This window comes from Drosophila rhopaloa, unplaced genomic scaffold, assembly GCF_018152115.1.
Source record: "Drosophila rhopaloa isolate 14029-0021.01 unplaced genomic scaffold, ASM1815211v1 contig_163, whole genome shotgun sequence".
NCBI lineage: Eukaryota > Metazoa > Arthropoda > Insecta > Diptera > Drosophilidae > Drosophila > Drosophila rhopaloa.
Genome location: NW_025335043.1, coordinates 8,096,327 through 8,121,930, shown reverse-complemented (window position 1 = coordinate 8,121,930; position 25,604 = coordinate 8,096,327). Strand labels below are relative to the sequence as shown.

At 45.2% G+C, this 25,604-nt stretch overlaps 2 protein-coding genes across 9 annotated transcripts in view; one reads left to right on the top strand and one right to left on the bottom strand.

Moving 5' to 3' along the window:
* Nucleotides 1–21,789, top strand: part of LOC108044372 (talin-2) — a 30,886-nt gene extending 9,097 nt beyond the window's left edge. For 2 of the 8 annotated variants that reach the window (XM_044458068.1, XM_044458069.1), the window contains exons 2-17: nt 2,274–2,501; nt 8,634–8,892; nt 8,961–9,359; nt 9,418–9,609; nt 9,669–9,747; nt 9,811–10,314; nt 10,379–10,467; nt 10,874–10,962; nt 11,290–11,406; nt 11,468–16,055; nt 16,118–16,308; nt 18,286–18,402; nt 18,467–18,982; nt 19,331–20,002; nt 20,227–20,819; nt 20,881–21,789. In XM_044458068.1, coding sequence (XP_044314003.1) covers nt 8,757–8,892; nt 8,961–9,359; nt 9,418–9,609; nt 9,669–9,747; nt 9,811–10,314; nt 10,379–10,467; nt 10,874–10,962; nt 11,290–11,406; nt 11,468–16,055; nt 16,118–16,308; nt 18,286–18,402; nt 18,467–18,982; nt 19,331–20,002; nt 20,227–20,819; nt 20,881–21,139 — 8,541 coding nt within the window. In that variant the 5' untranslated portion in view covers nt 2,274–2,501; nt 8,634–8,756 and the 3' untranslated portion in view covers nt 21,140–21,789. Of the gene's footprint in view, nt 1–2,273; nt 2,502–4,666; nt 5,778–7,496; nt 7,605–8,633; nt 8,893–8,960; nt 9,360–9,417; nt 9,610–9,668; nt 9,748–9,810; nt 10,315–10,378; nt 10,468–10,873; nt 10,963–11,202; nt 11,229–11,289; nt 11,407–11,467; nt 16,056–16,117; nt 16,309–17,651; nt 18,061–18,285; nt 18,403–18,466; nt 18,983–19,330; nt 20,003–20,226; nt 20,820–20,880 lie in introns of those variants that run through there. The other 6 variants (XM_044458071.1, XM_017123365.2, XM_044458070.1 and 3 more) reach the window with 6 other exon arrangements.
* Nucleotides 21,790–21,844: 55 nt separating this feature from the next.
* Nucleotides 21,845–23,485, bottom strand: LOC108044373 (isovaleryl-CoA dehydrogenase, mitochondrial). Its single transcript, XM_017123366.2, has 3 exons — nt 23,206–23,485; nt 23,017–23,142; nt 21,845–22,959 (listed from the first exon to the last, which is right to left on the bottom strand). Exons 1-3 carry the CDS (start codon nt 23,418–23,420, stop codon nt 22,038–22,040), a joined length of 1,263 nt encoding a protein of 420 aa, XP_016978855.1. The 5' UTR covers nt 23,421–23,485; the 3' UTR covers nt 21,845–22,037.
* Nucleotides 23,486–25,604: the final 2,119 nt, after the last annotated feature.

Here is a 25,604-nt window from a genome sequence, read left to right as displayed (position 1 = left end):
CACTTTCGGTTTCAACACCATTCATTGATTTTATTTGGGTGTGCATCGAATTGAAAATCCAAGAGATTTGTCTGCTCTCCAAATATTACTTTGTTTACCTTGAAAGTTCTCGTTTATGCTCGGTATTTATAGCGCTCCATATATATAGAATGTAGGATGTAGGATTGGGCACATCTAGTATGGCGTATGAGCTCTGCATGTTGTTTTGGCTTAATTAAAATCTGTTTTTCTTTTATCGTATAGGGAACTTTTTTTTAACACATTTCACGTTGAATTTTCTTTGGCAGTTTTTTTAAATTCTCCTTTCTCTTTTTTTTTGTGAGTTGTGATGTGATTTATAGCATTGGAAGCTGATTTAAGCACTTGCATGTGTAGTCATCTCCCGCATTCATGATGTATTATTTTATTTGTCTTTATGTGTGTACGTTATTAGTGTTTTTTGGCATGGGGTGACAGGCAGCTATTTTAAAAGCTTAATCCAATAAAGAAGATTAGCTTATTTATTAGTTGGGTATTGTATACAGACAAAATGTGGTGAGAAAATATTTATCTTTTTGGGATCTCTAAAATAATAAAAGTGATGTTTCTTACTGAATTTGTATGGAAACAAATGTGAAGTTATAAATTTACTTAAATCATTTTTAATCAACAATAGTAAACTTTGTATGAGGAGAAGTACTTACTAGACCTTAGTATTTATCTCGGATCTCCACATATTTCCTTGGTCTCGGTTCAATGAACCCATTCAACAGTTCCCCTTAATCTGGCATGTCCATGTTGTCTGTCTTGGCCATAAACCACTCCGAACCCTTTCAACAGCTCGGAGGTACGACATTGTAGAACGTGCCTGAGCACCTAACCCGACATCTGGCTGCATGGCAGAATCGTGCCAAGGTCTCAGATTGTGTTCGCTATAACTACGTGACGCTATCGTTTTGTAATTTTGATTGCTCCGCGAAGAACGATACTCATACGTACCCATGTATAAAAGCAATCAGCCGTCGACCTACTAAACAGAAACTACACAAACTTGTCCAACGCCCACAATCGCATTCTCGCTTTCATTGAATGATAGACTGAAGGGGGGGAGACTAGATGGGGGCCAGGAGATCAGTGGGAGGCACCCACGCCCCAAGCTTTTGTCTTGCCAATGAGTTGAGGGCTGACCTGCACCTGTAATTCACTCGATTGGGAGCATATAAGCCGACTTGTCTTAACCTTATGGTTACTCATGTCACCCAAATGAAAGTGGTCGCAAAATGGATTGTAATGAAACATTTGGTGAACCAGCTGCATCACCTGGTATCTCTTTGAAGCGACCATAATACAATAATACGAAATACTTATTGTAAGAGAGCAATATACTATGTTTCAAATAATTAAAGAAAGTATAAATAATGCATAATAATTTTATTTTTGAAGTATGAATAGTGTTGAGTCATTTACATATCACTAACAAAACGCTGATATCGGTACAAAAAATTTTTTAATTTTCTAAAGTAAGAGTTATAGCGATATAGTTACTCATTTCCTGCATATATTTTTAAAATTATATGTTTTTATCAGTAGCCAGGCCACAAATTCTTATTAAGAAACTCTGCCGAAAATCGTTTGAATCATATACATATACATATGTATATAAATACACAACAAATTATTTAACTGTCAAGCGAATGCACTATTGGATGTATAGAAGGTTAATAGTAAGAAATGGTGACCGAAGCAGCCACATTCTTGGCCAACTGCAGCTGACAACGCTCTACCCGATCCTTCCGACTCTTCGCCCGATCCCGCTCTGCTCCATTGATGCACTCTTTTGGGCTTTTGGGTGTTGATTGATATTTTTTGTTGCTATAAACAAAAGTCGATGGCGATGTGCGAACGCTAATGGAAAAGTCTAGTGCAGCATTCTTGGAATGGTATTCTATGTGCACACATATCGGTGGCTGCTCTTGCTCCGGCTGCCTTGGTGGCATTAACCGCAATGCCGACATCTAGCCATATATGTGCAGCTATATCGGCTTCGAGTCGGCGGCCGACCCCTTCTCCTCCAACTTGCCCCACCTAACAGACTCATCCACCCATCGGCGCTGAGGTCGAGCTGTGCTAATATGGAAAATGAAAACAGGAAAAATGCTTTGTGCGTTTGCAGCTTGGAGTGGATTGGTTTGGGCTTTGAAGATGCCACAGTGGCAACTTGATAGATAGAGATTTTCCTGCCGCCACGTTTGCAAATGCAGTTTTAACCGTTTGCTCTGTTCTTCTATTTGCAGATCTTCTAAACAAATCAAACAAACGACAACCGCAACAAGCAACGAAGAAACAAACAACGTAACGACAACGACCACACTTAACACTGCCAGCACTTACACACAAAAACACACGGCGCACACACAGCAAACAACTTTCGTTAAACATATTTCTTCACTATCTCCTTAACAACTGAAACTAAATCGAACAAACCAATACAGCCGGTGATAAGCGGCCAACAACGAATTGAGGTGAGTAAAGGTGTCAACGCATATTTGCATAATCAAATAATTAGTTTTAAGATTAGGAAGGTAGTGGTGTTTAGTAAATACTTTCTTTTTTAATAGCTTTGACATCGACATTGTCTACTGTCCAATTTGGCATATGACACCTACTTCTATTTTTTCATATTTAATCTAATCATAACAAGAGAGAACGCTATAGTCGGGTGCCCCGACTATCAGATACCCGTTACTCAGGTAAAGGGAGTGCGAGGGAGATGGAGATAGAAACTTTGATCACGCATAACTTTTTAACGAATGGTCCGATTTGAAAAATTTCTTCTACATTTCGATAGGTATTGATAAACACAATAAAACTGCATTTTTACTTTTCCGAAATATTTAAATTTTTAAAATCGTATATAAGCGATTGTGGGCGTTAAAGGGGGCGTGGCACCTTTTTGAAACAAACTTGCGCTGCGTAGGAACACCTAGAATCTGCATGCAAAATGCCAATCTTCTAGCTTTTACAGTTTCCGAGATCTCAGCGTTCATACGGACAGACAGACAGACAGACAGACGGACAGACGGACATGGCTATATCGACTCGGCTAGTGACCCTGATCAAGAATATATATACTTTATAGGGTCGGAAACGCTTCCTTCTAGCTGTTACATACTTTTGCACGAATACAATATACCCTTTTACTCTACGAGTAACGGGTATAAAAATAGCTTTCGAAAGAATGTTGAACGAAATAGAAAGCTGATTATTACAAATGAGGTTTTTTGATTGGGTATTTTTTTAAAGATATTTTTTAGTGTTTTATCGGCAATCTACTGTGTTTAAAACACATGAAATCTGTTCCAGAAATTTTGGATCTCACTCGGATTTTCAACAGACCCGATAGAATGGTCGAAAAAAAGAATCGAATGAACTAATCTGATCGCTTCCTATGATACTCATTTATGAACTATGCAATGTTTTTGTTCATCTTGAAAAACACAATTAATCAAGGAGATCTAATAGCCAATAGCTACCTATAAAAAAGGAAAATGCCTCCTTAAAATTTATTGCTCTATTTTATGCCTCAGACGAGTTGCTGTAACTGGGCGAATTCTATTTTTCCACTTAACAAACAGAAATAAAAACTGTGCAAATTACATAAAAAGGCTCCACATTGGCGCTGCCCGATGGCATTTTGTTATCCTTTCCGAAAGGAGGAGGCGAAGCAATCGGGGGGAAACATGGCTGCGAAGGAGTAAACGTGTCCCAAGACAAGTGAAAACTGTGCAGATTCCTTGGCGGCCACCACAGGACTCCTACGCAGCCACACGCGTATCAGGACGAGGCACACACTCGCACGGATCCCCATATACTCGTTTATATGGCCAGACAAAATGGTGGCTTTGGCGCCAGAATGTCGCGCCAGTTGAGCTTATTTTTTTGTTCTTCCTTCGCTTTTATGTCGACAGCGATTGCACAGATAAGTGGGAGTGGGAGTGGGAGAGGGTGGAGATTGGGGCTAGAGGATACTGTCCCCACTCATTTGTATCTTTAAGATTGTTGCATACTGCGCCCTGAACAACGTTTTTCCTAACTCATTCGGTTACAATTAATCAAGTAAATCAGATTAATTAAAGAGAAGTTAGAAAGCAGAGATCTCCCGCTGTTCGATTTCCCGGTATTCTTTAACCATTATTCATTTTGCATGCCCTGATGAAATTGTTGTTTCCAAAAAAAAAAAAAACACTCAGCCAAGTTTAATTTATGCAATTTTGGCCATGTAAATGGCTATGGCAAAAACAATTCTTGTTGTACATAAGGCAAAAGCGAAGTTCAGCCATTGGTGGTCCATTGCCACCCATTGGGCGCTCCCAGTTGGTGGTGGATTTTCCGCACACATAAAACCAAGAAACCGAAGTGAAAAAGCCAAAATGTTACTGTGCAACCCAAACCCTCCCTTTAGCAGCGGAGGATAGGCAATTTTTACGATCTCGCACAGCAGCCACCTACTCACATCCTTTTCGCGCAGCCAGGCAAGAGGGCTACCAGGCACATGCCATCTCATCCCGAGTCCCCGGCATCCTGGCATCCTGTCCGCGGAGCATGCGCTGATCCATCGCCAGGACGACGCCGTTGAGTCGCGGATTCACACAGTGGCTACGACTAGTGGAATGAATGATGCTGACATCAGAAGCTCACGATGTGTCGCCGGCATAGCACATCATTCTAGGCCTAGCCGCTGATCGGGCAGGACTTGCCAGCTCAGAAACCAAGTCAGAAAGTGTTAAGTCGCGTTTTGAAACCGTTTTGTGCCTGAGTTCTTGTTGAGTTTTTGAAACAAATTCGTTAAGTTTGGCGGACAAGTGCCTTTTGTACCGTTTCGGTTCCTGTTTTTCTTCATAGTTCGTGCCTTAACTCTAAGAAGTATTCTTAACTTTTCACACACACACACACACTGCGTTGTTGTCGTCGAGTGCCTTGGACAGATACTTTACTTTAAATAGACCTTAAGTCAATGCGATCCAATCGCCGCTCAAAACTCTGCCACTAATTTGCCTTAGAACAGATAAAACTAAAAAAAATATAACAAAAAAATACACAAAAACACTATACAAATTTGTTACCAAGCTTTACACGTTTTTAACAATATATATAAAAAAGTCAGACGTTTATATATACTTTACACCATTTACAAAAATAAAGCTTTTACACTAGAGAACTCGAAAATTTTAAACGTTATTTGTTAAAACCAACGGAAATTGAGAACATTGAGAATTCCCACGTTATTATGATGTATACGCGTTTTTTAAGATTTTTCAAATTGTTAGCCATCGTTTTGTGTTGAGTATTTGTAAATTCAGTTTCGGTTCCGTACAATTTTTGTACAAAAACGGTACGCTCCGTTGCCAACACCACAAACGTGCCTCAGCTCGTCGAGCAGTTGCCCCGCAGGATCCGCAGGACTCGCAGGAGTCGCAGGACTCACCTGACCCAGCGCTGCCGTCGCAGTCAACGATTTTTAAAATCCCCTTTCAACACCCCGTAATGCCTTTCGATGACAACGTCAACCAATCGATCACAAAGATCTTATTAAACACCAAAAGCACACCTAACACCACACACAAAGAAACACACTACGCCCGAGCGTGCCTTTATAAGCGTTTAGCCATAAAACCGTAACCGTAATCTTTGTGCCTTAACGTTATTCGATCGTCAACCCACGAAAACCTAATAACATCTACGAAAATAACGTCATTGTAAACAAGAACCCACAATGACTTTTACAAAGTGTTTGAAAAGTAAGTAAAACTTCGAAAGTGTCTTTTAGAAAGGTTTAAAAACCATAAAAAAGCCATATTTCTCTGTAGATATTCGCTTGCCCTTATAAATCTAAATCTTTTCTGTAAAAAAGCAATCCACTATTAAAACATAATTTTATAAATTTAAATATTTCAAATTTGAAAGGATTTCTGTAAGGCCTATAATATTTTTTTTGTCGTAATTCCAAATTTTCGTCGATCTCTTCGTAGAAAAGATTATAAAAAGTTCCCCCATGTATTGAAATCCACAAGTCGCCTTGCGATCCACGTCTACACTCAATTAATTAGTTGTGCTCATAGAAAAACGTTGCCGGCAGTAAATTACATCCATTAGCAGCTCAGTGTGACTTCTGGGTGGAAAGTGGTTGCCAATTAGTGAGAGGCTTCGACTCCACCTCCGACTCCTTGCATGGGTTCCATTTGCATTTGGTTGGGATGTGGAGGAGGAAACAATAAAGTGGAATTGGACAAAAGAGGAGGGTAAATTACTTGGGCCAAGTGCCCACTGTGAAAATTCGTGGCAGCCTTTGGCCAAATTTGCCTTTTCTCGCCGCTCAGTTTGCACTAAAATTATCAAATATTTCCTTGATTATTATGTTTTATTAGCCATCTGTAATTTGCTGTTGGTGGTTGCCTTACAAAACAATAACGTTGGGGAATATGATACCGGTTAAATAGAGGGTCCATTAAGCTACATATATAAAGACTATCTTGACTCCATGTATTTTCTGTTTGTCTTTGTGCTCAGAGAAATCTATTCATTGTCCTTTATCAATTTTCTTGACGTGACTCTGACAGTTTTCTTCTCTTACTCGCTTTTTGAGTGTGTTTTTTGTGGAGGAGGAACATGTGTGGCTCCTTCCTCTTGTTTGCCATGTACGAGCATATAAAGTTAATTGATTTAAAAGGCAGTATCCTATTACAATAGCGTTGATAAAGGGGATTGATATATGTATTTAACGACAGAAATAAGTCATTGCTGCAATAGTCTTAAATTGAGCTATTTCGCTGCAAAGTTCTTTTTTTCTTTAGGCTAAAATGGATGCCAATGCTCAAAAGTATTTAAAATATGTTTAATTTTGTTTATACACAAAGCAATACAAAACTTCGCTGTACTTGCCTCTTTAAATGGTTGTATTATTAAATAGAAGAAAAAAAAAACTATTTTAAATTTTCAACTTCATCATTTCAAAAATTCGTATAAATGACCCCTAAAAATCCCTTTTGCACACTTCACTCTTATTGTAACCTGTTTTGCTATCGCGCATTGTTGATTTGTATCGGGTTACGCAGGAACAGCTTGCTACCCATTTCCCCTTTCACCACCCTCATTTTCCGGCTGATGCTGCGCAGGATTTAGATACTTTTTGGACGGCTGGCGCCACTCAGGCGCCATGCAAAAGTCTACCAGGTCTCCAAGACAAAGAGGGAGAAAGTGAGAGAACTCTCCCATGCCGCAAATGGGGTGACTTGCCATGACTGCACCCTTTGGTCTCTAATTTCTCTTTCCAAAGAAAGCACTGCGCAGGCGTTGCTCTCTTCTGCGCTCTCTCCGTCTATCTTTTGGTGAGTCCTTGCCACCACCAGACAAGGATGTCCTAGAACTTAAAGGGATGCTGACGCCGACGTCGGCGGAGCAGCATCCCTCTGCCGCAGGTTCAGCCGCAGCGTTGAGTCAGCCTTTTCATCACTTTCGTGCCAGATTTCGAGGAGAGCAGATGTGCAGCTCCTGCCGCAGGATGCCGACAATCGGTGCCATCCACAGCCGCCATATGGAACCGTCGTCCTGTGGTCCTAATAGAAAAAGTAATTGTGAAAGTTTGTTCGTGATTGTGTGTGTCGCCTGCCGGAAATTTCAAGTGCTTCCCCTTGCTCTCCCTGTGTGGGTTCTCCCACACACAACAAAAAAAAAAAACAAAGCAAAAAACAAAACATTTGTGTAAATTATTGATTTTTGCATGCTAGAGAAAACAATAATGGCAGCGTTTTTCCACCCGAACTCTGACACACTTAGGCAGCTTTTGTCTTTGTACGTTGGCAGGATCGAAAAGCGGGCGACAGAAAATCAATTACGCCTGCTTTTTGGGGATGGAGAATGGCATTAAGGCAACTTGGCTTAAAATCCAAAGCCTAATAATGGAGAGAGTGGAGGATAGAGAGAGTTGGAGATGTCGCCAGAGTGGGCTTACTTTGCTACCCCATAAGGCAACTACAATGGGCTTTCAGGCTTTGATTTGGCAACTCAAGTGTCCTGTGTTGCCCTCTCCCCTGTTTGTGTGAACGTGAACATTGAATACTTATGTGTGTGTTTCTGAAGAAGATTTTCATCAGCAATTTTATCGGTCGTCTGTGTTTTGGGTGGTGGCTGCCATCGCCACCGCCCCTGCTTGTCCGGCGGAAGATATCCTTTGGGGGTGGTTTCGGTTTTGGTTTTGGTTTCGGTCTCAGTCGCTGGATCCTGGCTCAGGGTTTCTGGTTTCGGCTTTTCTGGTTTGCGTTTTCCACTTCCAGTTTTTCCTTTTATGTTAAACATTAGGATATTAGTTTATTTTAATATGGGTATTTAACCTTTAATACAATATAATTGTATAGCATTACATTAGTTTGATAAAATAGACTTTCTCCTAATCAAGCTTAGATTATTCGTTTAAAAAGAGAAAATTGATAACATCTTGAAAAATGAAATAAACTAGAAATGTTAAATCCAGGATTACAAAAGATTGTACAGATTTTGATTAAATGTAGATTTATAGGGTTCATCCACCATTAGACATAAGTGATTTTAGTTCTCCAAAGCAGTTTTTAAACCTTAATTTTTCTTTTCTACTTTTGCAGTGCCTTTTTCATTTTCCACATCCTTGGAAGTTTACCCAAGGAAACGACGACGAGGCGGAGGAGAGAGAGGTAGAAAAAAAGGAGTAGAGAGAGTCGAAGTGAAGCAGCAAAAACGAAGCCAGGATGTCCACGCTATCGCTGCGCATCCAGCTGGAGGGTGGTCGGGTAACCAAGACCATACAGTTCCAGCCCAACACCACAGTCTTCGATGCCTGCAAGGTCATTCGCGATAAGTTCGCCGAGGCAGTGCAAGGACAACGTACGTAAATCCCCTGATTTCTTAACCATGGCTCCTTTCAAATATTATATTTTCCCTCTTTACTGCAGCCAGCGAATATGGCCTGTTCATTTCCGACGAGCAGAACCAGCAGGGCGTTTGGTTGGAAGCCGGTCGCACCCTGGGCTACTACATACTGCACAACCAGGACACGCTGGAGTACCGCCGCAAGCTGCGCACCCTGCGCGTTCGCATGCTGGATGGAGCCGTAAAGACCATCCTGGTGGATGACTCTCAGCCGGTGTCGCAGCTTATGGTGGTTATCTGCACAAAGATCGGCATCACCAATCACGAGGAATACGGATTGGTGCGCGAGGACAACGACGCGCAGAATGAAAATCTGCCGGACAACAAGTTTGGCACTTTGACGCTCAAGCGAAAATTTACGGAGAAAGATCGCGATGCCAAAATGGAAAGTTTGCGCAAAAAACTGAAGACGGATGATGAAAGTAAGTTACTGGCTCAGTCCACCAAACAAAAGGTATTACAATGGCGTTTTATTTTCAGTGAACTGGGTGGATGTGAGTCGCACCTTAAGGGAGCAGGGCATAGACGAGGCAGAAACTGTTTTGCTCCGCCGTCGGTTCTTTTTCTCGGACCAGAACATCGATTCCAGAGACCCCGTGCAATTGAATTTGCTATATGTGCAAGCCAGGGACGCCATTCTGGATGGCACGCATCCTGTGACCCAAGATAAAGGTGGGTTACGTGCTTTAAGCTTCTAAAGAATACCTATTAATAATGTTTTGATTCCTTAGCTTGCGAGTTCGCTGGTATTCAAGTGCATATTCAATTCGGACCGCACAATGAGGCCAAGCACAAGCCCGGATTCCTAGAGTAAGTTAAAAATTTGTATATGTCTATTCCTTTCACTAACAAAAGATATAATATTTCCCTTAGTTTGAAGGACTTTCTGCCTCAGTCATATGTGCGCGTCAAGGGCATTGAGAAGAAAGTCTTTGCGGAGCATCGAAGGCATTCAGAACTTTCCGAAATCAACGCCAAAGTCCTGTACACTAAGACCGCACGGGAGTTGCCCACTTATGGCGTTACCTTCTTTTTAGTCAAGGAGAAGATGAATGGCAAGAACAAGTTGGTTCCCCGTCTTCTGGGTGTGACCAAGGATTCGGTTCTGCGTCTGGACGAGCGCACCAAAGAGATTCTCATCTCGTGGCCCTTGACCACAGTCCGTCGTTGGGGCGCCTCGCCCAACACATTTACCCTGGACTTTGGAGATTACGCCAATCAATACTACTCGGTCCAAACGACTGAGGCCGAGCAGATTGTCCAGCTTATTGCTGGCTATATTGACATTATTCTAAAGAAAAAACAGACCAAGGATCATTTCGGAATCGAGGGCGATGAGGGTTCCACCATGGTGGAGGAGTCAGTTACACCTTCTACGTAAGTTCAAAGTTTATTATGTTAAAGTAGATCAAGTTTCGAATCATTTGTTGATTGCTTACAGGGCCACCTTCTTGCAACACGAAACGAATCAGATGGAGCAAATCAAAGTCGACAGCTTGGCTCATCCGGGTATTATGCGCCCCTATGACGGTAAGTTTAATTAACTTTAACTTAACTAAGCACTTTAGCTTGCCCATATTATTTTGTGTACAAATGTCGATGTTAGTATTTAATTTGAACATTGAATTGACAGGAATTGACAATCTAAAGAATAGATAAATTCAAAAATGGGTTTTTAACACATTTAGTTGTAGAGGCAAAAATGACTTTATACTAATTGTTAATAGTTCTATTGAGTTCAAACCTTAAAAAACTATAAAACTTCGAGGTTGAGTAAAAAATTTTTGTATTTTATTTATTTTATGAAGAAACCATCGACAAAATAAGTTAGCTATTCGCTTGATAAATTTTTCAATTGCTTTTCTTGTATATGCTAATTTATATTTTTATTTTTTACCAACCCCCTTTGAATTCTCTTCAATGAATTCAACCATAGGCGAGCGCACTTATATGCAGAACGAAGTGCAGACCGTGCAGTATGGTGCCTTCGTCGGCCAGGTGAACCATGCCCACCAGCCGCCATCGGTGAGTTGACCCCATGCTCAGCCCTATACCCCAGCATTCCCACTAACCCCACTCATTTCCACTCAGTTAATCATTTATTTTCACGCTCTTTTTGCTTAAGTTGCCACTGCACCTAATTGTAACCCTAACATAACAACTGAATCCGAACCAAAAGCCATAAACCCATTACATCTCAAGCAAACTAACATGAAGCATTTCTCTAATTCCTTTCTACTGACATGCTGCAATTTCTAAATAAAGCCAGTGGTCATCCAATGTTTTACAAAGTATGCAATCTGCTGGAGGGACTTTTTTAACCAAAATATTAATTTAATTATTTAAATTTAGACTAAGGAAGTTCGCATTAGTTCTGTGAATCTGACGGAGCCACAGCGAGCGCTGCTTGGCTACATTTCCGCTGGCCAGGATGTCTTGATTCGCGCTGACGAAGAGCTGCGCACTAAGGTGAGATCAATACTTCTCCTAGAAGATTAGATAATTAATCTTAAATAATTTCCTCTTGCAGGCACCCATTCAGGAGCTAGGCAGCGATATGCGATCCATTGAGTGGCGCGAGAACACTTTGGATACTTCTAAGCAGGCGGTGAGCAGTCACGTGGCCGCCATGAGCGCTGCTACAGCCCAAATCATCACTGCCTCTCATCCGGATGAAGTGGATACGGAGGCCATTTCGGCTTCTGTCTCCCAGATTGCCCAAACAATTCCGGAGGTAACCAAGGAGGTGCGTCTAATTGCCGCCTTGATGGAGAACGATTCGAATGGTGACCAACTGTTGACGGCTGCCCGCAAATTGTGCAATGCCTTCAGTGATCTTCTCAAGGCAGCCGAGCCTGAGAGCAAGGAGCCGCCGCAGCATCTGATTAATGCGGCCAGTCGAGTGGGCGAAGCCACCACCCAGGTGCTGAGCACCATTGCCGAAGAGGAGGTGCCCGAGAACCGTGACCTCCACGACATGCTCTTGGCTCTTGCTAAGGCCGTAGCCAACACCACTGCTGCCCTTGTGCTGCGGGCCAAGAACATTGCCGCCAACTGTGAGGATGAGCAGGCGAGAAATCGGGTGATTGGAGCTGCCAGCCAGTGTGCCCTGGCCACCAGTCAATTGGTGGCCTGTGCCAAAGTAGTCGCCCCCACTCTGCATAACGCCGCCTGTCGGGAGCAACTGGAGGCGGCGGCCAGGAACGTGGCCAGAGCCGTCAACTCACTGTGCGAGGTATGCAACGAGGCCAGCAATGATCCCAAGTTAAAGGCCGATCTCTTGGCAGCTGCACGAGATGTGACCAAGAGTCTCACCGATATGTTGGAGCACGTGAAACTGAGCACTAGGGAGCATGCCAATCGCACCAGCACCGAACTAAGTCCTGTGGAGAACGTAATCATCGGTACAGACATTCTGGTATCTACCCACGATCCCCAGGAAATGGTACGCCATGCTCGCACCCTTGGCCAGACCACTGCCCAGCTTATCCAGAGCATCAAGGGCGAGGCGGACCAGCAGCAAGATGCGGACATGAAGCGGCATCTGTTATCCGCCGCGAAGCAGTTGGCTGATGCCACCGCCAAGTTGGTGGAGGCCGCTCGTCTGTGCTCCTCGAATCCCCAGAATTCGGACAACCAGAACGCTCTGCGTAGGGCAGCGGAGGAGCTGCGGGAGATCACCACCACGGCGGCCAACACGCCGGCGATGAAGCGTGGACTCATTCAGCGACTGGAATTCTGTTCCAAGCAAGCGGCCTCAGCAGCCACCCAGTGCATCTCGGCGGCCCAGAATGCGGTGCAGCACAGCCAGGACCATCAGACCAAAGAGACGCTGCTCCAAGACTGCAAGCGAGTGGCAGATACCATTCCTCGACTGGTCACCTCGTTAAAGACTACCCGTGCCCAACCCGATGATCCCAATGCCCAGCTGAATCTTATCGAAGCGGCGGAACAGTTCGTCGAACCAGCATTGCAGGTGTCGAAATCTTCGAGAGCTCTGCAGCCCACTGTCACTGATATACCATCTGCTACCCAATTGTCCAAGGGTGCCCTGCACTTGGGACAATGCGTCTCGGAGTTGCATTCGGTGGCCCAGCGTGCCCGTGATGCCTGTGGTGGTCAGGAACTGGAGTCGGCCCTAGAGGAGGTGCGCAAGCTGCACGACGTGCTGGATGATACTCGCCAGGCGGCTATTGCCGGCCAACTGCGCCCATTGCCGGGACAAACCGTGGAAAGTACGGCCGACGAGTTGAGGAAATCCGCAAAGAATGTGGGCATCGCCTTAAGCCAGCTTTTGTCCTCTGTGCTGCACAACCAGCGCAGCTATGCTGGAGCAGCAGGTCGGGACACTGCCCTGGCATTGGGAGACTTCACCAGGAGCGTACACGGTGTGGCGGCCACCACACAGAATCCGGCTATTATCGACTGCGCGGATGATGTGGTCACCAGCTCGGCGCGCCTTATCGAGCAGGCGCAGCGTACGCTGCAAGGTGTGTCCAACCCAGAGGCCTTGACCCAAGCTGGAAGGGAGGTGACCGGAGCCCTTTCCGCCACCGTGGATTGCATTCCCGGACAGCGTGAAGTGGATGTGGCTCTGCGAAATGTGAGCGATCTGAGTGAGATCCTATCGATGAGCGAGTTCCCTCCTTCGGGACGTCCATATGCCACTCTGCAGTCGGAATTGAAGCAAGTGGCGGAGCAGTTGAGCAGCTCTGGTGGCCAGATTGTGGTTTCTTATGCCTCGCCAGCTCTGCTGGCCGAGAGCAGCCAGAACTTTGCAGCCAACTACCGGGATTTACTGTCCGTTAGCATGGAGATGGCCGGCCAGACGCAGGAGGAAGAGGTGCGCTCCCAGATGATCGAGTCCCTGCGACATGTGTCTACTCAATCGTGCTCTCTCCTCTCGACGGCCAAGTCGATTGCCGCCGATCCCGGCCAGCCGAATGCCAAGAACCTGCTGTACGCCGCTGCCCGCGGTGTCACCGAAAGTATCAATCAGTTGGTGGATGCCAGCATCCAATCCGCTCCTGGACAAAAGGAATGTGACAATGCCATGCGCAATATTGAATCCTTGCGTCGCATGCTGGACTATCCCCATGAACCCATCAACGAGCAGGGTTACTTCGATTGCGTAGAGCAGGCGACCGGAAAGTCGAGGAACCTGGGCTACGCCATTTCCGAAATGATCAACAATGCTAAGCAGTCGCAGCATGTGGAGTTTAGTCAATCGGTGAACAACGTGAACGACTCAATCCAAGGATTGATTGAGAGCTCCTCGCAGGCGGCCTATTTAATTGGAGTGTCGCATCCTTCGAGTGTGGCAGGAAGACCAGGAATAATTGATCAGGCTCAGCTGACTTGGGCCTATCAGGGCATTCGTCAGCACTGTGACATTGTGAGCAGCCAGCAGTCCACCAAGCCGCAGATGATCTCTGCTCTCACGGTGATTGCCAAGCACACCAGTTATCTGTGCTCTATTTGCCGTCAGGCCTCCATGAACACTTCAAACCCCGTGGCCAAGAACGAGTTTATTGTGCTCGCCAAGCAGGTGGCCACAGCCACCTCGGATTTGGTGCAGGCCATCAAGGCAATTGAGGAGCAGCCGGCCAGTGGAAGTCGCGACCGTCTAGTGGATCCTCTACTGGAAGCTGTCAAGGCAGTGCGCCAATATGCCTCCAGTTCGGAGTTTAGTTCTGTTCCCGCCAAAATATCGGCTGAGGGTAGGAAAGCCCAGGAACCAGTTATTCAGGCGGGTCGCGGTGTAATCGATGGCGTTGTCGAGATGGTCAAGGCGGCCAAATCGCTCGCCCTATCTCCCGACAATCCGCCCGTGTGGCAACAGCTCTCGATGCACTCCACACCGGTTTCGGAATCCGTGAAGCGACTGGTTGATAATATTCGCGACAAAGCGCCAGGACAGGCACAGTGCGAACAGGTGCTCCACACCCTGGGTACATGCACCCGGGAGCTGGACAGCTGTGCGCTGGCCGTTAATGCCCAGGGCCTAAGCCAGCGGCGGGATAACAACTTGCACGGATTCAGTGGCCAGACATTGAACTCTGCTTCCGAGCTGGTGGACAAACTGGAACCCATACGGGTGGCTGGCAAGAACAATGCCGAGCAACTTGGTCACGCTGTGGGCGAGATCTCCCGGTATGTGGTGCCCATGGTAAATGGAGCGATTGGAGCCTGCACCCACATTGTGCACAGCCAACAGCAGATGTCGTTGATTCAGCAAACACGTTCGGTGGTGGAAAGTGCCATCACTCTTGTGCAGTCTGCCAAGGATTCCGCTGGCAATCCTCGCGCCACTCAAGCCCATCCCCGGCTGGATGAGGCCATCGATGGAACAAGGGAGGCCATTCAGGAACTGCAGCAAACCGTAGAGAAGATCAATGCGGAGACGGGAATAGTGACGGGATTGATGGAGCAGATTAACCGGTCCATTACCCGACTGACCGATAAGCGGCAGTCTCTGTTGAATGCGTCTTACTCGGACACCTTTGTGGACTACCAGACGCGCATGGTGGCGCGGGCAAAGGAGATTGCCAGTCTGGCCAACGAGATGAACGCAAAGAGCAGCGTGGAACCGGCAGCTCTGCCACAACTTGCCGTTGACATGACCCAGCACTACCAACAGCTAACTCAGGATTCTGTTGGAGCCAGCACCACTACCTCATCGCCGGACGTAGCCATGCGCATTCGCACCACGGTCATCGATTTGGGCAGATCAGTCAGCTCCATGATCCAGTCATCGTCTGGCGGAGCACGACCAAACGATGTGAGCGCCCAGAAGGACATTGCTCGCAATGCACGCGAAGTGTCCGAGAAGGTGGCTCAGGTGTTGGCCGCTTTGCAGGCGGGATCCCGTGGCACTCAGGCCTGCATCAATGCAGCCCACACGGTGTCGGGCATCATCGGAGACTTGGATACAACCATTATGTTCGCCACCGCGGGAACTCTTCATTCGGATGGTGACGGAAGCTTTGCCGATCATCGCGAGCACATCCTTCAGACGGCAAAGGCCCTAGTGGAGGACACCAAGGTATTGGTGACCGGAGCGGCTGGAACCCAGGATCAGCTAGCCAACGCAGCCCAGAATGCAGTCTCAACCATAAGTGAGTAAAAATTAAAGGTATTCAATAAGTACAAACTCACTAAACAATTGTTTTTAATTTAGCTCAATTGGCTGAGGCAGTGAAGCGAGGAGCCTGCTCGCTGGGATCCTCCCAACCCGATTCTCAGGTCATGGTCATCAACGCCGTCAAGGATGTGGCCTCTGCCTTGGGTGATTTGATTAACTGCACCAAACTGGCCTCTGGCAAGTCCATCAACGATCCCTCTATGCAAGGTCTTAAGGAGAGCGCCAGGGTAAGCAAGAACTTTGCAACTTTCTTTCCCCTGTCTTTCTCTCTTACTCTCTTTCTCTTACTCTTACGTAGTTTTTTAATCTCTTGCTAAAAAGCTTTCGTTGTTGTGGCTTTTAGTATAATCAGTAAATTTCCTCAACTGACTTTAACTTATTTGAAAAATGCACTTTTAAAAGTGTTTATTATAGAACCTTTTCCAAATGCAGTTGAGAGAATTATACTGTTCTAGTTTTTATTTTCCTCACTCACCAAATTGTAACTGACTCAACGTGGTTATGGTTTGCTCCAAAATTTTATTTATGGGCTTATAGTAAAATTGAAAAGAAGACCAAATGACTATAAAACAAAGACACAATGAAACAGAATCATTCTGAATATTGAGATAATCAACGGACGGTTTTAATAGGCTAATTCATTTTTAGTTTTTTATTTATTATTTCTTCTTTAATAATATATTTTCTTCCATGCAAAATAAAGCGCATACATAAATGTTGTTTGTGGCATATTGAAAATTCAACATAAATAAACATCAAATGGCTTTGGCACTCATCTACCCATACATTTAAAAAGAGGAAATCCACATGCCCGCTCCCTCAAAAAAAAACCCACCACATAAATGTATCTGTGTATATTTGGAATAACCCAAAAAAAACTCTGCTGCTGCTGACTGATATGCTTAAATGCAAAACAATTGAAATGCGTCACTCTCGCATTCTGCTCCCCTTTAAGCTTCTACTGCTCTGTGTTGTCGTTTCTTTAATGTAATTAATGTTATCAATGTTTAACCGAACGCACCCATGAAAAGCCCACTACTTGCATTATTTCCCTGGCGGCATAGGCAGCAAACAACAGATTTCTCGCCCGGCTATCCAACCACCCTTCTTGCCCAGCTCTAACACCGTGGTCATGCCCGTACCATCCCTTCCGGCTCTGCTTGCTGCGCTCTCTCAACCACCGAGGCACCCCAACTACCCACCCACCTACCCAAACACCCACCCTTCCTATACACCCACCACTTCCAACGTTTGTAAAAAGAAACCAAATGGGAAAATCCATAATTTGATGTATTTTTTTCGTTTTGCTAATTCGTTGTGCCTTCGACGTATCTGCTCTTCTTTTTTCCCACAAACACACACCAAACAAAAAAAAAAACACTCATGAACTGTACAAAAATGCAAATCGAATTCAAACCGCTCCACGCTCCTCCTTCTCTTCATGCGCTGCGCTCGCTGTGGAAAACAATCTGCTATCAAATCGATATCAAACCAAAATCTCCATTCATCCGCATATACATATGTATGTACAAAACGAAAAAAAAATTGAACAAAAAAAAACGCCGAGCAGACGCTTAAAGATGTTTGCCAAGCAGCTGCCCACAATGGCCATTCAGAAACTAACCCACAATCAGAAATCCGAAGTGGCAGCCACATCCTCCTCAGCAGCAGCATCGACATCATGGCCAACTGAAATTCTGGGACGAAATTCTACTTGCATTAATTCATTGCACAATGAAACATAATTTTCGCCACTCGAGAAATTGAATTCAAACTGATTGTAAGAGAACTTCTAAGTGCTGGGAAAAGCAACGAAACTCAAGTCCTCTTAAAATGCACACAACTTAAATTTTCTAAAATATTAAAAACGTTGACCTGGCGCCTAGAAGTTCCCATTTATCTCTTTTCAATGTTACCAAGTCATTTTTAAAACTAATTCTTATTACTTATGCGTATAATAAAAACCAATTGGAATATAATTTGACTTTATTTTAGTTTTATATTGATTTGTAAGAGTGCCAAAGCCATTTAGAATGTTGTAGTCGTAGTATATCATATTTAGTAGCAGAGTAGTTTGTATACCTAGACATTCTGTAATCAATAAGTAACTCCCTTCAACTCACTTCTTTGCTGACCAAACACTAATCATAAACATTTCTGCTCTGCTCCCAAAAAAAAAAACCTTTACATTCAAAAACAAATAGGTAATGGTACTGAACGTGTCCTCATTGCTGAAGACTGTGAAGGCTGTGGAGGATGAGCACACGCGTGGAACTCGCGCCATGGAGGCCACTGTGGAAGCAATCTCCCAGGAGATTCGGGTAGGTTTCTTTAAGATGTTGTAATGAAAAAATATATTTACTCTTTTATTTTCTTTTTTGGCAGGCCATGCACACTACCCCACCAGTGGGTAATACTCAGGTGGGCCCCGAGGAGCTGATCCGAGTGACCATGAATGTGACGGCGGCCACTGCCAAGGCGGTTGCTGCCGGAACCTCCAATCTGCAGGCCGACATTGTGTCTGCAGCCAATCTCGGTCGCCGTGCCATCTCTGACATGCTGATTGTTTGTCGCTCTGTGGCCTGGAATTGTGCCGAAACGGAGGAGCTGAGATCGCGCACTCTGGAGGCGGGCACGGCAGTGGGCGAGTCCTACCGCGACCTACTCAGTGGCATCCTGCACAACTGCAGTGCCGACGATCGCATGCATTTGTCGCGTCGCGTTGCTAAGTGCGTGACTGATCTGGTGGCAATGGCCAGGCTGCTCAAGGGCTCAGATTGGATCGATCCTGAGGATCCAACGGTCATTGCAGAGAATGAATTGCTGGGCGCCGCTGCTTCTATCGATGCGGCAGCTAAGAAATTGGCTTCTCTGCGTCCACGTCGCCAGGCAGATGTCACGGTAAGTTTCATTTTAATATCTCTTACACTTTGTTCTAAGTGGTGAATGAAAACTAACGATAGTGACATAATCGAAACTCATCTTAATATATAAGCGGTGCTTGTTTTTCCCTAACTAGTCCTTCAAAACAAACTAATTGATGGTTCCAGTGAGATATGTTTGATATTCTTGGTTGTTTCATTCAAAAGTTCACCCAGGAATCAAACATATTATTACTGTGACCCTCGCCAATCTACTAAAACACTCAGCTTGAGACCTCGACTAAAACCGCCTGGTGATTGTTATTTGCTTTTAATGTCTCAAGTCAGTTTCTAATATTATTCCACATTTGATTCCTCTGCCACACAGATTGAACTCGACGAGAACATGAAGTTTGACGAAATGATCCTGGAGGCCGCCAAGGGAATAATGGCAGCTTCTGCTGCTTTGGTGCGTGCTGCGAACGCCGCTCAGCGCGAACTCATCGACACGGGCAAGGTTGCTCATCGTCCGCTGACGAGCTCCGTCGATGGTCAGTGGTCCGAGGGTCTCATCTCAGCCGCTCGCCTCGTGGCTGCCGCCACTCACAGCCTGGTCGAGGCTGCCCAAAACCTGGTACGCGGCGTGGGCACCGAGGAGATGCTGATCTCCACAGCCAAGCAAGTGGCCGCCTCTACGGCTCAATTGCTGATTGCCTGCAAGGTGAAGTCCAATCCCAACTCGGAGGCCGGACGCCGTTTGCAGGCCGCCGGCAATTCGGTTATCAAGTCTACTGACAACCTGGTGCACGCAGCCCAACAGGGCTTGGAGGCAGAGGAGGAGCACTCCCTCAGGATCAACACGTCGATGGTGGATGGCATGGCACAGGAGATAAACGCCAGATCCGCCGTGCTGCGTAAGGAGAAGGAGCTGGAGGAGGCGCGCCAGCGTCTGAAGCATGTGCGCCAGGCGAAGCGCTATGGGAAGAACGCCCAGGGATTCACAACAGACGAGAGCGACACGGAGTACCCATATGGAACGCTCAACAAGAGCCAAAACAATGTATGAGACACGTTTTTTAATGTTCCACTTTGTTATAATTTGTATTAGTTTTCAAACGCACCAGCAAAAGAAAATTGGCAATGAGATCGATGGCAAAATTGAGGCACCATTTTGTTTTGGAGTAGCCTAATTCTAATTTTGGTGTGGGTTTTAGCCAATCTAACACATAACCAGTCTAACCGGCAGTATCTCTTTTTCTCTCCTCTAACCCCTAACCCTAACAGACTTTGGGTCGCAGCGGGTACTACGGTTCCGGCGAAATGCCCAGTTCTCCGAACTACTCGTCCGGTGGCCAGCAGCAGAAGCACCACTACAACTACGCCAGTCCGCAGCCGCAGCACTTCCACCACCCCGGAGCTGTGTCTCCGCCGCCGTCCAACTATCCTCAGGACGACGCCAGTGGAGACTTCCCACCACCGCCACCACCGCTGTCTACGACCATTTCTAACATGCAAACCGCTACGTCGGGTCACAGTTTCCGCCCTAATCCCAAGCTAACAGCCAATGCCGTGCCCAGACCCTATCCGGGCAGTCCGGGCGGCAGCAATGGCCTAACCTCCGCACCCACCACGTCAGGCGGCCGGGGGCCGCAGCCCAGCACACCCACTAACCCCAACTACCAGCAAAGCTTTGAGTCGACCAGCATTAAAACGCTAAACTCATCTCCACCGGCGGTGCCAAAGAAGCCCACTGTCAACCGGAATCTGGAGGCGTGCGTGCAGGATCTGCATGACAAGACGTTTGGCCAGGGCGGAGTAGTGCAGCTCACTGGTGGAAATGGCTACCCTGGTCAAAATTACGAGGGATACACGTCCAGGTGGGTTTAAACCCTTGCCTATCTTTATGCATTTGCTAATTAATTAATTTATGAATAACAGATATGAGACGCGAAACTTTGACAAGTCAGCCAACAATACCACCACCAGCAGCAGTGAACTGGGCGTGGTCAAGCCCCTGGAGTCGAGTTTCTCGCAGATGACCCTTAACACCGATGGCGGCAAGATTAGCATTGTTGACCAGGGCTCGGAGCGACTCACATCCATGACCCAGCGTGTGATGGAACGCAAGTCCTTCACCACAACAACGGAATCCCGCTCTGAGACCAAGACGGAGAAGCATAGTTTTCGATTGGACTAAGCGCTCCAGTTGAAGCGATTCTAGTTGCTTAAGTAAATGTTCTAGCTTGGTGACGAGCATGTCGATGTTTGCCAAAAGTGCTTTTAACATTTACACACCCGTACACATACTAATAGAAATAATTTAATATTAATTGTAATTAGCCACTAGCGAAACTACATCTATATGCCTTTACCCATACCATATAATCCGCCTAATATTAACAATCTAATATCGCTATTCGACCTTCAATGTTTTCGTAAATCTGTGTTCTACGTGTTTATCTGCCATTTAATTGCCAATATATATCGATACAAGATGCGGGGGTATGCCATAACCAGATTGCAGTTTGCAGTCCAAACTTATTCAGGCAATCCTCTTAAAATTCAACGAAATTACAATTAACCCTTAATAAGCGTAACACTTACAAATTTGGTTCTTCACTTTGTTGTTATTTCGATGCAATTTATTACTGTGCACTAAACATTGAATATTATTTTCTAACGTAAGAAAACTCTTGTTTTTCATCGATACGCAGAACAGTCAATCTATGTTCTATAGTTACTTTTTATTTTTCTTTGTATATACGTACGTATGCGAGTCGTGTATGCAGTTGCATATTTAAATTGTGTATTTTTTGTAAATTAATAAAAAAAACAATATTTTAACAAGGTGGTAAATGTGTTTTGATTGTTGGAAGAACCTAAGTAATAAGGTAAAGCATGGTTGCTATAAGTTCTTTCTTCTTTTATTAAGGCATATATAAACATTGATAAAAGTATTGATTTTATAAATCGTCTTAAAAAAATAAATGCAACATTTAGTCTGTCAGGTAGTAGAGTTGATCCATATAATAGCCACTGTTGTCGTACCATAAATGCGTTTCTGGATAAGATTGGAAAAAGAGAGAATCCTTCTTCTACTTGTACTCCTGGTTCAGCTGGCGACCAATGAGCCAACGCCTGATCTCAGAGGTTCCCGCGCCAATCTCGTATAGCTTGGCATCTCGCAAGATACGGCCTGTTGGATTTTCGTTGATGTAGCCGTTGCCACCGAGGATCTGAATGGCATCCAGGGCCACTTGGGTGGCTTTCTCGGCAGTGTAGAGGATAACGCCAGCGCAATCCTTTGGACTACGATTGCCAGCATCGCTGGATTTCGCAACCGTGTAGAGATAGCTTCTGCAGGCACTCAGTGTGCTGTACATATCAGCCATTTTGCCTTGGATCAGCTGGAACTCTCCAATCAACTTGCTCATCTGCTTGCGCTGGTGAGCATAGTCGAAGGCCACGTCGCAGGCAGCCTGCATTAGACCCACTGGACCGGCGGCCAGCACTAGGCGTTCAAAGTCCAATCCGGACATTAGCACATAGACGCCCTTGTTCTCCTGGCCCAAAACATTTTTGACCGGCACCTTTAGATCCTGGAATACCAGCTCACAGGTACTGCTGCCTCGCATGCCCAGCTTGTCCAATTTTTGGGCCACACTAAATCCTTCCCAGGCAGTTTCCACTATAAAAGCGGTTATACCATGCTTGTCAGGAACTCCATTTTTCCCTGTCTTGGCATAGACCACCAGAGTATCCGCATCGGATCCGTTTGTGATCCAGAACTTTGATCCGTTCAGGACATAGTAGTCTCCTTTGCGCTCGGCACGCAGCTTCATGGATACTACATCAGATCCTGCTCCTGGTTCGGACATGGCCAGGCCTCCGATGTGCTCACCACTGCACAATTTGGGCAGATACTTCTCCTTCTGCTCGAGAGTGCCGTTCTTAGTTAGCTGATTGATGCACAGATTGGAGTGGGCTCCGTACGACAGGGCCACGCCACCAGCCGCACTGGAAAACAGGGATTTCCAAGATTTGCCATAAGATAATGATGTCTGTATATTTTACCGCGAGAACTCCTCCATGATGATGCAGTGATCTAGATAGCTGCCCCCAGTGCCTCCAAAGTCTGGCTCTGCTGTGATGCCCAGAAAACCAAGATCGCCCAGTTTCTTCCAGAAAGGCCGCATGTCCCTATGAAATAAAGAACATGTAAAATACATGTTAAAATAAATTTATCTATTTTGTATATCCTACTTGAAGTTATCCAGTTTATCTATCTCCTTGGCCAGAGGAGCCAGTTCCTTCTGGAAGAAGTTGAATGCAACTTCCCGCAACTTTTGCTGATCTTCGTCAAGACCAAACATGGCATCGTTCACGGGATAATGGGAGAGTGTCCGGGTCCAGGATAAAGGGCGATCGCCACGTTGCAGCAAGGACCTGCATGACTTGGCCACAAACTTCAGAGCCATGTTGATGTTCGTTTTTGGGGGACAATATGCTATTATCTAACTCTGATCAGCTGTTGTCACTCACACCCCGAATTCAACGAGTAGCATTCAAACAAGAGGCCCGTATGGCAACGCTGGCGAGATCAGCGAGTCAAATCGACTAATAAATAAAACCGTTACGATCATTATAAATATTAATCAAGGAAATTTTGATTGTTTTTTAAAAAAACTGGTATATATGCTTTAACAGATTGGCTAACATTTTTTTTAGTACGACGTTTGAGTGTTCGATTTCAATTCAATTTTATGATTGGATGTAAAAAAAAAGTTTACGCAAATTGTCTATAACCGATGCATTTTATTTAATTTGAATAATTAACAAATAATTACTATTAAATTTAATGAATACATTTATAACTTTAAAACAGCAAAACATTGGTTTTACTAGCCGCTCAATTTGAACATTAAATTCAAATCCGCCCGCCAACGGATGGTAAACCGCCTTTGTCTGCGCATGTTCCTTCAATGGCCATTAGAAGCAACCAAACAGTGATTACGAAAAGTAGTCTCCCCTCGTAAAGCAGGTCATCAAAATAGCTCCTAGACCTGCATATCAAAGGATACCCCTGCAGGGGGTAATCACAATCGAGGTGCTGGGCCAACAGTGCGCATGTTTCACCAACGGCAGATGGACGGGCTACCGCTGCCGATGCCGGCAACAATAGCAATAACTACAACAACAACAACAGCAGAAGCACGGACAGTGCAGGCGCAGGGATAAACATAAACAGAGCCACCAGTCAGCCAGGAGCTTCGGTTTCGGCCTTAATGGAATTGAAAAGGCGGCGGCCACCATCCAATCACCAGTGCCCCGCAGTCGGTGTCCATCGCGGTGTGTTGTCCTGCTGGCGGATATATCGGATTCCGAACCGGATGCGGATACGGAAGTGTGTTGCCCAGCGGAAGGCTAAAAAGGATAATTAATTGAAGGGACTCGGGACAAAAAAAGGCAGAGCCAAGTGTGCAGTGGTGTTTCTGTGTCTATTTCGGTGTTCAAAGGGGCAGGTGAAATCCAAATAATTGAACAATTCGGCAGGCAAATCGATAAATGTCCTCATAAATAAGTCGCTCCAGGCAGGTGGAGAAGCTCACGTGTGTGCGTTTGATTAATGGCCTGTAACCGGGTGAATGTTGCCAAGGATCCCAGTCAGCTCCAGCTCCTCCTCCTCCACCTCGTCCATATCCTGTCAATCAGCTATGACTTCGACTCAATGAGGACGCAGTTTGTATTGTAGGTTTCCTTGGTCCCAGATATGGATCTGAATCTGTTATTGCTGTTGTGTCAAGCACGCTTTTCCATGTTTAGCTTTAATCAAGGACTTTTACACTCATCCCACCCATTGCACCTGCACTCGCCTAAAGGTCAACTGTGCAGACGTCCTGCTTTTTGGCCAAATTGCCATGGCTAATGCCATTTTAATGACTTGCTCTTTGCCTGATTAATCAGGGGAAGTCTTGAACTCCGGCCATACCACCACTTTTTATGTAATCAACTAAGGCATTCCCCTTTGCAACACCGTACTCTTTCCCAGCAATTAAATGCCGACCGGGTCTATAAACAGATCTCACTGTCAGTGTCTGTTGCAGCATTCTTGGGATGTTTGTTTGGGCGCACTTAATGCCAAGTGGAATGAACTTGATGAGCAGCAGTTGCCACTTTCAGTGGCCCACAAAGGCATCTCCTCCGATGGCTGGTAGTGCGGCAATTGAACCCGACTGCGATGTTGGATGTTGCGATGTTGGACTGCTGGGGGTTGCGTCCTCATAAACATGGCTGAAATACAAAACATGCAATCTGCCGACTCAACAACTTGAACTTGTCGCTTCCACTGCACAAAACTTTTGAACTTTCTGTTTTACAATCGTCATCACACTTTTATGCACCGCAGATAAAAGGGACCGTAAGCTTTTAGTTTTATTAGTGGAATTATGATGGGATGGGTTTATAGGGGGAGTTTGTCATCAGTTACAGTCTGAGTTCGGTCAAAATTGGATGATGACTTTGCTCCATTAAACCAAAGCTGTTGGTACTAAAGGCAATAAAAAATATTTATTTTTAATTTTTTTTTAGTTATATAAACGCTTATCAGGGAACAAAGTAAAACAGTTATATAAACATTAAGCAATCAATATATCTATACTTTT

Coding starts and splice junctions, on each gene's coding strand:
- LOC108044373 (XM_017123366.2), bottom strand. CDS start 23,420: ATGGCTCTGAAGTTTGTGGCCAAGTCATGCAGGTCCTTGCTGCAACGT. Junction 23,143..23,205: donor GATAAACTGGATAACTTCAA/GTAGGATATACA, acceptor TTTATTTCATAG/GGACATGCGGCCTTTCTGGA. Junction 22,960..23,016: donor ATCATGGAGGAGTTCTCGCG/GTAAAATATACA, acceptor CCTGTTTTCCAG/TGCGGCTGGTGGCGTGGCCC.